This window comes from Gekko japonicus, unplaced genomic scaffold, assembly GCF_001447785.1.
Source record: "Gekko japonicus isolate JY-2015 unplaced genomic scaffold, Gekko_japonicus_V1.1 scaffold2795, whole genome shotgun sequence".
NCBI lineage: Eukaryota > Metazoa > Chordata > Lepidosauria > Squamata > Gekkonidae > Gekko > Gekko japonicus.
The window spans coordinates 199,659-210,264 of record NW_015162036.1 but is presented as its reverse complement, the minus strand read 5'-3'; the positions used below and the strand labels follow the sequence as shown (position 1 = coordinate 210,264).

The window sequence follows — 10,606 nt, the reverse complement described above, 5'->3', positions numbered from 1 at the left end:
TTAGAATCTAAGTAAATATCTGGAGTCATAACAGGTCAAATATTCTGCCTTCTGGGTCTACTAGACCCAGGGGTCATTTCCTGCAGGAGCGCACAGGAGCGGAGCTCCGGCAGTAAAGAGCCCAGGGGGGCAGGCACATGCAACAAGCCCCACCCCCTGCTCCCAGCAGCCCTCAGTCAGAGCAAGAAGCAGCCATGGTCCAAAACAGTCCAGTGGCACCTTTAAGACCAAGTCTTATTCAGGTACAAGCTCTCCCTCCTCTATGAGGGGCAGATCTGCACGTCCCCCCCCCATAGCTAGCAATCCAAAACAGTCCAGTGGAGCCTGAGCAGTGATGTCAGGGGGTGTGGCATATACAAATAAGGGATGCTAATGAGTTATGGTAATGAGCTCCTGCACCTCTTTTTCTACAAAATGACCCCTGACTAGACCCATGCGAGTTTGGTGTCGTGGTTAAGAGCGACGGACTGTGATCCGGAGAACTGGGTTCGATTTCCCTACTCCTCTGTGCGAAGCCAGCTGGGTGTCCTTGGGTCAGTCACCGTTTTGTCAGCCCAGAAAACAAACCTGGCTCGCCACAAAAAAGAGCAAGAGTTTCAGGCTGCCAGACAATTTCCGGATCTCCTGGCTATACTAGATCCCCTGCCATACAATTATTATTATTATTTTAGACCCACATGGGCTAGAAACTTGCCTTTTTTCGTTACACCTGTTTGGAATGCCAGTCAAGGATTCTGGAAAACGAGTTCAAAATCAGGTCCCACATTTTGTGCGGAAATGTAAAAGCAAACTTTTCAGTGTCGCAGTTCCCTGAGGATGGTCGGAACGGTCTCCCCCCTTGATCGGAAAAGTCCTCACCACCCGCTTTCTGACTGATGGTGGAGAAGCAGCCATATTCCTGTCTTCGGGACACAGTCCTCAGTAAGAGAGGGCCCTGTTCCAAACACAGCACGCTTGAGCTATTTCCCCCCCTCTCTCCCAGGAAGGGAGACCAAAGCAGGCCTGTCCGTAGCTTTCCAGACAAAGTCTGGGCAATAATGCCAAGGAGGGGGAGTATTTGTGTGCCCACACGCATGTCTTTTCTTCCTTTGGACTGAATAACTTCTGAGGTGCCATTAATGGAGCCGTTAATTGCCAGAGGTTATTTTTCGTTCCTTATTATTACTGCCGTGGTGTTTCCTCAGGCCCGAAAGCGCATTGAACTCGCACGGACAGGCCTTGAGAAAAGCCCGTGGCGCCATGCCATGGAAATGAAAGTACACTGCCGATGGTGGTTTCCCCCTCTGTGAGACTTTTGGGCGTCAGGAGGCTCAAAAGAGGGAGAGGCCACCGGTTGGGGGTTGGCCATTGTGGACCTTCCTGGTTGAGGCTGCTGAACTTTGTGAGTGGATATGGGAATCACAACGTGGCAAGAAGAAGGTTGAGTGTTTTCGGCAGCCCTGTGAGATGGCGGTATTATCACCCCGCCGCCATTTTGGTGTAGTGGTTAAGTGCGTGGACTCTAATCTGGGAGAACCGGGTTTGATTCCCCACTCCTCCTCCACTTGCACCTGGCTGGATGACCTTGGGCAAGCCGTAGCTCTGGCACAGCTGTTCTTGAAAAAGAGCAGTTTCTGTCAAGAGCTCTCTCAGCCCCACCTACCACTTACAGGGTGTCTGTTGTGGGGAGGGGAGAGGAGTTTGTAAGCCGCTCTGAGACTCCCTTGGGTAGTGAAGGGCAGGGTATAAATCCAATCTCTTCTCTTCTTCTTCTCAACTAGCGAGGCCAGTTATGAACCTTGCTGAGGTAGAGGTGAGCCTCTTGGCTGCTGTCCTACACCAGCCACTGCTTTAGAGCATTAGGCCAGTCTCCTGGCATTTAGAGAAGAAGAAGAAGAAGAGATTGGATTTATACCCCACCCTTCACTACCCAAAGGTGTCTCAGAGCGGCTTACAAACTCCTTTCCCTTCCCCTTCCCACAACAGGCACCCTGTGAGGCAGGTGGGGCTGAGAGAGCTCTTGACAGAAACTGCTCTTTTTCAAGGACAGCTCTTATCAGAACTACGGCTTGCCCAAGGTCATCCATCAGGTGCAAGTGGTTGAGTGGGGAATCAAACCCGGTTCTCCCAGATTAGAGTCCGCGCACTTAACCACGACACCAAACGCTTCATCCTTCCTGCCAATTGCTGGACCCACTGATTCACACTCCTGTTCTCTTCTGTCCCTGAGGGGGTCGCAGCCGACAAGGGTAGACCTCTGGCTCTGGGAGCCAGTTTGGTGTCATGGTTAGGAGCGCGGGCTCTAATCTGGGAGAACCCGGTCTGATTCCCCACTCCTCCACATGAAGCTGCTGGTGTGACCTTGGGTCAGTCAGAAGTTCTCTCAGAGCTGTGCTCTCAGGAACAGTTATCGAAAGAGCTCTCTCAGCCCCACCTACCTCACAGGGTGTCTGTTGTGGGGAAGGGGAAGGAGTTTGTAAGCCGCTCTGAGATTCCTTCAGGTAGTGAAGGGCGGGGTATAAATCCAATCTCTTCTCTTCTCTTGCGGCAGGGCCCACCCCCTCAAAAATTCCCTTTTCCTGCCAGGTCACTTATAGTGCAGGGTATAAATCCAATCTCCTCCTCCTCCTCCTCCTTCTCCTCCTCCTTCTCTTCTTCTTCTTCCTCCTTCTTCTTCCTCTTCTTCCCCACTCCTCCACTTGCAGCTGCTGGATGGCCTTGGGCAAGCCATAGTTCTGTCAGAGCTTTTCTTGAAAAGAGCAGTTTCTGTCAGAGCTCTCTCAGCCCCGCTGACCTCACAGGGTGTCTGTTGTGAGGAGGGGGAAGGGGAAGGAGATTGTAAGCTTCTCTGAGACTCCTTTGGGTAGTGGAGGGCGGGGTATGAATCCAATCTCTTCTTCTTTCTCTTCTTCCCTTGGCCCCTGGGCCCTGTCCGTTGTTCCTCAGGGGCAACTGCTTGGCCTTACTGTGAGACAGGATGTTGTTTGATTGAGCAGGGCTATCCCTGTTTGGTGTCGTGGTTAAGTGCGCGGACTGTAATCTGGGAGAACCGGGTTTGATTCCCCACTCCTCCACTGGCACCTGCTGATGTGACCTTGGGTCAGTCACAAGCTCTGGCACAGCCGTCCTTGGGAAAAAAACACGTAGTGGGAGCTCTCTCAGCCCCCACCTACCTCACAGGCTGTCTGTTGTGAGGAGGGGAAGGGAAAGGAGTTTGTGAGCTGCTCTGAGACTCCTTTGGGTAGTGAAGGGCAGGCTATAAATCCAATCTCCTCTTCTTCTTCTTTTACCTCACAGGGTGCCTGTTGTGGGGAGGGGGAGGGAAAGGAGTTTGTCAGCTGCTCTGAGATTCCTTTGGGTAGTGAAGGGCAGGGTATAAATCCAATCTCCTCCTCTTCTTCTTTTACCTCACAGGGTGTCTGTTGTGGGGAGGGGAAGGGAAAGGAGTTTGTCAGCCGCTCTGAGACTCCTTTGGGGAGTGAAGGGCGGGGTATAAATCCAATCTCCTCCTCTTCTTCTTTTACCTCACAGGGTGTCTGTTGTGGGGAGGGGAAGGGAAAGGAGTTTCTCAGCCACTCTGAGACTCCTTTGGGTAGTGAAGGGCGAGGTATAAATCCAATCTCTTCTTCTTCTTCCGTTCTTGTGAGGTACCTGATACCGCTGCTTGGTGTTCATGCGGCAGACAGAGAGCGCGGTGTGGTTTTCCTTGTTTTTGAGCCCGCGTCTCCCTCCCCAGGTGCTGCAGGGCCTCGACTACCTCCACACCAAGTGCAAAATCATCCACACCGACATCAAGCCGGAGAACATCCTGTTGTGTGTGGACGAGGGTTACGTGCGGCGCCTGGCGGCTGAGGCGACTCTCTGGCAACAGGCCGGGGGGCCTCCCCCTTCCGGCTCTGCAGGTAAATGATTCCACCCCTCGTTGCGCTCTTGAATCCTGGTAGGGGCGTCCCTGTCCATGCTGGGTGGAGAAAGCAGGGAGAGGACCAGCAAGCCGGGTTCTCGGTCAGCTGGACTGCAGAAGAGCTAGCACAGGGAACCGCAAGCTACAGCTTGTGTAACCGTAACTAATATGAACTTGCAGTGCAGTAGCGTGAGGGGCTGTGCCTCAGTGGCAGAGCCTCTGCTTGGCCTGCAGGAGGTCCCAGGTTCAATCCCTGGCATCTCCAGTTTAAAGGACCAGGCTGGAGGTGATGAGAAAGACCTCTGCCTGAGACCCTGGCTCAGTGGCAGAGCCTCTGCTTGGCATGCAGAAAGTCTCAGGTTCAATCCCCGGCATCTCCAGTTCAAAGGACCAGGCAGGAGGGGATGAGGAAGACCTTGACCTGAGACCCTGGCTCAGGGGCAGAGCCTCTGCTTGGCATGCAGAAAGTCTCAGGTTCAATCCCCGGCATCTCCAGTTCAAAGGACCAGGCAGGAGGGGATGAGGAAGACCTTGACCTGAGACCCTGGCTCAGGGGCAGAGCCTCTGCTTGGCATGCAGAAAGTCTCAGGTTCAATCCCCGGCATCTCCAGTTCAAAGGACCAGGCAGGAGGGGATGAGGAAGACCTTGACCTGAGACCCTGGCTCAGGGGCAGAGCCTCTGCTTGGCATGCAGAAAGTCTCAGGTTCAATCCCCGGCATCTCCAGTTCAAAGGACCAGGCAGGAGGGGATGAGGAAGACCTTGACCTGAGACCCTGGCTCAGGGGCAGAGCCTCTGCTTGGCATGCAGAAAGTCTCAGGTTCAATCCCCGGCATCTCCAGTTCAAAGGACCAGGCAGGAGGGGATGAGGAAGACCTTGACCTGAGACCCTGGCTCAGGGGCAGAGCCTCTGCTTGGCATGCAGAAAGTCTCAGGTTCAATCCCCGGCATCTCCAGTTCAAAGGACCAGGCAGGAGGGGATGAGGAAGACCTTGACCTGAGACCCTGGCTCAGGGGCAGAGCCTCTGCTTGGCATGCAGAAAGTCTCAGGTTCAATCCCCGGCATCTCCAGTTCAAAGGACCAGGCAGGAGGGGATGAGGAAGACCTTGACCTGAGACCCTGGCTCAGGGGCAGAGCCTCTGCTTGGCATGCAGAAAGTCTCAGGTTCAATCCCCGGCATCTCCAGTTCAAAGGACCAGGCAGGAGGGGATGAGGAAGACCTTGACCTGAGACCCTGGCTCAGGGGCAGAGCCTCTGCTTGGCATGCAGAAAGTCTCAGGTTCAATCCCCGGCATCTCCAGTTCAAAGGACCAGGCAGGAGGGGATGAGGAAGACCTTGACCTGAGACCCTGGCTCAGTGGCGGAGCCTCTGCTTGGCCTGCAGAAGGTCCCAGGAGCAATTCCCCATCATCTCCAGTTAAAAGGATCAGGCAGGAGGTCCCAGGTTCAATCCCCAGCATCACCAGTTAAAATGGACCAGGCAGGAGGTGATGGGAAAGACCTTGACCTGAGACCCTGGCTCAGGGGCAGAGCCTCTGCTTGGCATGCAGAAGGTCCCAGGTTCAATCCCCGACATCTCCAGTTAAAATGGACCAGGCAGTAGGTGATAAGGAAGACCTCCACCTGAGACCCTGGAGAGCTGATGCCAGTCTGAGTAGACAATACTGACCATGATGGCAGTTTCGTGTGTGTTCAGTACTAGGTACCCAATGAATTCTCAGAAGACACAGATGAAAAGTTCTTTTAGAAGTTACAAGGGGACGAAGGGTGGGCAAAAGAAAAGGACCAGAATCCCAGACAAATCATAAAAAAGGAGATTGGGGGGAGGGGCGAGTCAGCTGGTGAGAGGTGCCAGAAAATTGAGGTTGAGGCTGTCCAAAGCTGATGGGGTGCCCTGCTAGGTTCGTCGAATCACAGAGTTGGAAGGGGACACGCTGGTCATCTAGTCCAGCCCCCTGCCCAACACAGGATCGGCCTAAAGCATCCCTGAGAAGTGTTCGTCCAGCCGCTGCTTGAAGACTGACATTTCTTCCGTTGTTCCTACCTTACCAGCTAGGAAGCCGCATGTGGCCCCAGATCCCTCAGGCGGAGAAAGCTAGGCATGTGGCCCCAGATCCCTCAGGCGGAGTATGACCTCAGAAAAAGGTCCCAGCACACACTAAAGGGGGAAATCCAGATATAGAAGTCACACAGTGCCTTTTTGGAAAGGGCACGAAACAGCACAGGCTTTCAAGTTCTCCTGAACTCTGCGTCAGGTTGAATGTTGTGCGGGGAGAGGAAGGGGACACACGTTTTTGGGCCCAGAGGTCACGGCCTCTTTGCACCCTGTAGAATGGCCGTGGCTGACCGGTGTGGCAGGCGGCTATTGGATGAGGCCCATGCTGTGTTAGGAAGAAGGAACAGGGAACTGACGCCTCCTGTTGAAAATACAAAAACCGGTTGTTGGTCAAATGTCTAACAGCAGACAAGACGCACAGGCGCTTTAAAAGTCTTGAGAGTTCAAGTCGAAGCCAACTTACGGTGACACTGTAGGGTTTTCAAGGCAACAGATGTTCAGGGGTGGGTTGCCATTGCCTGCCTCTGCGTAGCAACCCTGGGCTTCCTTAGTGGTCCCCCTTCCAAGTACCAACCAGGGCCAACCCTGCTTAGTTTCCAAGATCCGACAAGATCAGGCTAGCCTGGGCTATCCATGGCCAGGCAGGAGATGAGCAGAGGTGGTCCGCCATTGCCTGCCTCTGCGTAGCAACCTGGACATGGTGGTCTCCCATCCAAGTACCAACCAGAGCTGACCCTGCTTAGTTTCCAAGATCTGATGGGATTGGGCTACCATGGGCCATCCATGTCAGGGCAGGAGATGAGCAGAGGTGGTCTGCCATTGCCTGCCTCTGCGTAGCAACCTGGACAAGTACTAACCCGGGCTGACCCCGCTTAGCTTCCAAGATCTGACAAGATCGGGCTCCCCTGGGCTGGTCAGGTTGGGGGAGACTTTTGATAGTCTCTGTTGTAGCAGAGCTGAAGATCAATTTTAGTCGGTGCCCAAGGCAGAAAGTCATTAAAGCCAAGTTGGGTCCTACTTCCTGCAGAAATCCCAGAAGCAAAGTTCCTTTCCAGGGTCCTTTCCCTTCAACTGCTGAATCGGGGAGGCTTTTCCAGGCAGTGTGGTGAACGGCGCCCCAAAAGGACCAGAAAAGCAGAAACCCCCCTCCCGCGGTCCCCCTCAGGGAGGAGCTCTACCCAATCTGCCTTGGAGGCCTAGCAGCTTTTGTTTCGGAACTGGAAACTTAGGGTCGTATGAGGTTCTAGTCACTGCCACCTCTGTGAGAGAATGGAGGCAGGAGGGTGGAGAGCAGTGTTCCCCCTAAGCTGAGTTAGTGTGAGCTAGCTCACAGTTTTTTAGCCTCCGGCTCACACCTTTTTGTCTTAGCTCAGGGAGGGATGGCTCCAGAGCAAACTGATTCATGCAGCAGCCAAATTGCTCGCTCGCAACTTGAATGCCAGTAGCTCACAAAGTAGAATGTTTGCTCACAAGACTCCACAGCTTGTGAGAGCCAGTTTGGTGTCGTGGTTAAGTGCGAGGACTCTAATCTGGGAGAACCGGGTTTGATTCCCCACTCCTCCACTTGCACCTGCTGGATGACCTTGGGCAAGCCGTAGTTCTGATAAGAGCTGTTCTTGAAAAAGAGCCGTTTCTCTCAGAGCTCTCTCAGCCCCACCTACCTCACAGGGTGTCTGTTGTGGGGAGGGGACGGGAAAGGAGTTTCTAAGCCGCTCTGAGACTCCTTTGGGTAGTGAAGGGTGGGGTATAAATCCAATCTCTTCTTCTTCTTTTACCTCACAGGGTGTCTGTTGTGGGGAGGGGAAGGGAAAGGAGTCTGTAAGCCGCTCTGAGACTCCTTTGGGTAGTGAAAGGGTATAAATCCAATCTCTTCTTCTTCTTAGAGGGAGCGTTGGTAGAGAGCATTCAAACTGATCCCCTCTCTGACCACCGGCAGTTCCAGCTTCTGCTCCGGAGATCTGACCGCAAGTTGGCCATACGCTTTGCCAGGGCTCTTTTTGTAGCAGGAACTACCTTGCATATTAGGCGACACACCCCTAATGGAGCCAGTCTTCCAAGAGCTTACAGAGCTCTTCTCACGGGGGCTTCTGTAAGCTCTCGGAGAATTGGCTACGTTAGGGGCGTGTCGCCTAATATGCAAAGGAGTTCCTGCTACAAAAAGAGCCCTGCGGGGCGGGGGGCCACCCCTTTTGCTCTGAATTCCCTTTGCCCCACCCGGAAAAGGGGCTGGCTGTCCGGAAGTGGGGCAAATAACATCACAGGAAAATCGCCAACTTGGATCGTTTTATTTGTACTGTAGTTTTTACTATGTTATACATTGAATTTTAGTGTTTTGTGTATTTTATGGCATTATGCCTTGTACATTGCCCAGATCCCAGCATAAGCTGGGATGGGGTGATTAATAAATCTAAATAATAATAATCAGCGGTCTTTTGTAGCAGGAACTCCTTTGCATCTTAGGCGACACACCCTTAACATAGCCAATCCTCCAAGAGCTTACGGAGCTCTTCTCACAGGGGCTTCTGTAAGCTCTTGGAGGATTGGTTATGTTAGGGGTGTGTCGCCTAAGATGCAAAGGCGTTCCTGCTACAGAAAGAGCCCTGCGGGTGACTATTGGGGTTTTTTTAGAACATTTTATAATTTATTACTCATAGTCCACCTTTTTCACTGAGACTTAAAGGAACGTGGTGTAAGTGAATGCAACAGAAGCGACGAGACATCAGAAAAGAGATGTATAGGGCGGTGGGAATCAGAGACGAAGTTTGAACAAAACATAAATATTACCACACGTCAAACAATGCATCTGGAATCACCAGGAAGAACTGAAGCAGAGCATTATTCAGAAGACTCATTAAGCGGTACAGAAAATATATAAATAGGACCCTACTTACAATAAGCTATACAGAGCAATGTCGACCACGGCCCCGGTCATTTACCCGAGTAAGTTTGTGAACCATTTTGTACAGTAGATGCAGGCGGGCCGCCATATTGGTTTGAAGCCACAGGACAAAGTTTGATTCCACTGGTACCTTTATGAGGAGAAGAAGAACAGAAGAGATTGGATTTACACCCTGCCCTTCACTACCCAAGGGAGTCTCAGAGCGGCTTACAAACTCCTCTCCCTTCCCCTCCCCACAACAGACACCCTGTGATGTAAAAGAAGAAGAAGAGATTGGATTTATACCCCGCCCTTCACTACCCAAAGGGGTCTCAGAGCGACTTACAAACTCCTTTCCCTTCCCCTCCCCACCACAGACACCCTGTGAGGTAGGTGGGGCTGAGAGAGCTCTTGACAGAAACTGCCCTTTTTCAAGAACAGCTGTGCCAGAACTATGGCTAAGAAGAAGAAGCATATGCCACACCCCCTGACATCAAGTGTGTCGGAAGACTACACCCACCGCTCAGGCTCCACTGGATTGTTTTGGATTGCTAGCTATTGGGGGGGGGGGAACGTGCAGATCTGTCCTCGCAGAGGAGGGAGAGCTTGTACCTGAATAAAACTTGGTCTTAAAGGTGCCGCTGGACTGTCTTGGACCAGGGGAGTTCTGCAACGTACCTGGCTGCTTCTTGCTCTGACTGAGGGCTGCTGGGAGCAGGGGGCGGGGCTTGCTGCATGTGCCCGCCCCCTGGGCTCTTTACTGCCGGAGCTCCGCTCCTGTGCGCTCCCGCAGGAAATGACCCCTGAATGCGGGGCCAAACCCCGTCTTTCCCTGGCCAGTGAAATGCAAACATGGGTCTTTCGGGTGGTACAGCCCAGTTGTACCCGGAAGACCGGACCTCCCAGTTTCTCTCCTTCGCCTGCCCCAGATGGTTCATGGCTGCTGTTGTGGATTTCCTGGCTGTCTGATGATCCTGGGAATCATGTCTGTCTCTTTCTCTCTCTCCCCTTCCCCCTTCTCTCCTCGCTCCGCCCGTCCACCTCTTCCCCCCCAGTCAGCTCCGCACCCCAGGAGATCGTGGTAAGTGCCCCAACTTGACCGTCGGGGTCGGGAGGGGGGGTCGGAGTTTTGCATGGCCCGTTTCTGAGCTCGCGTGCCTCTCTGAAGCTGGCTGGTGCGTCCCACAAAGCACCCCAATTTGCACCGAAGAACCCTTCAGCGGGGGGGCGGGGCGGAATGCTACAGCGGGGGGGAGCCAAACCCGCTTGACGTAAGAGCCACATAGAATACACGTCAGTTTTCTGAGAGCCGCAAGACCTGAACAGATATTACACGTTTTTACTGGGAAGTGTGCAAATTTGCTTTTTTTAATTAACATTAAACGAGACGGCCAAAGATAATAACAAAAGCGGTAAAAGCAGATACTGATAATGATGTTTATTTGTCCAACGATATCTGTTTGCTAATGATATTTAGCTTCCCCGGCCGCCCTGCCGGGAGCCGCAAAGGAGGCGTGAAGGCCCCGCAGGCGGCTCCGGAGCCGCAGTTTGGCCACCCCTGGCACTAGAGCATGCACTCAGTCGGGGTTCCCCGATGCGAGCGCCAACGGTGCCGCCAAGTGTTTTCAGAAAGAGGGCGGGGCTCCTGCCCAGCGCAGCTTCCGATTGGCCATTGAGGATCTGACGGGCGGTGCAGTTTTGGTGGCAGCTGCCCCCACAGGGGGTTTGGTTTCGTTCCGCCTCCCGCTCTTCTTTCCCAGTGTATCCTTCACCATAGCCCTCTTCTTCC

General features: G+C 53.3%; 1 protein-coding gene across 1 annotated transcript in view; it reads left to right on the top strand.

Moving 5' to 3' along the window:
- Positions 1–10,606, top strand: part of SRPK3 (SRSF protein kinase 3) — a gene marked incomplete at its 5' end in the record, with an annotated part of 37,283 nt that overhangs the window by 4,991 nt on the left and 21,686 nt on the right. The window contains 2 exons of the mRNA XM_015405571.1: positions 3,662–3,881; positions 9,873–9,898. Of these exons, the coding sequence (XP_015261057.1) occupies positions 3,662–3,881; positions 9,873–9,898 (246 nt within the window). The remainder of the gene's footprint in view (positions 1–3,661; positions 3,882–9,872; positions 9,899–10,606) is intronic.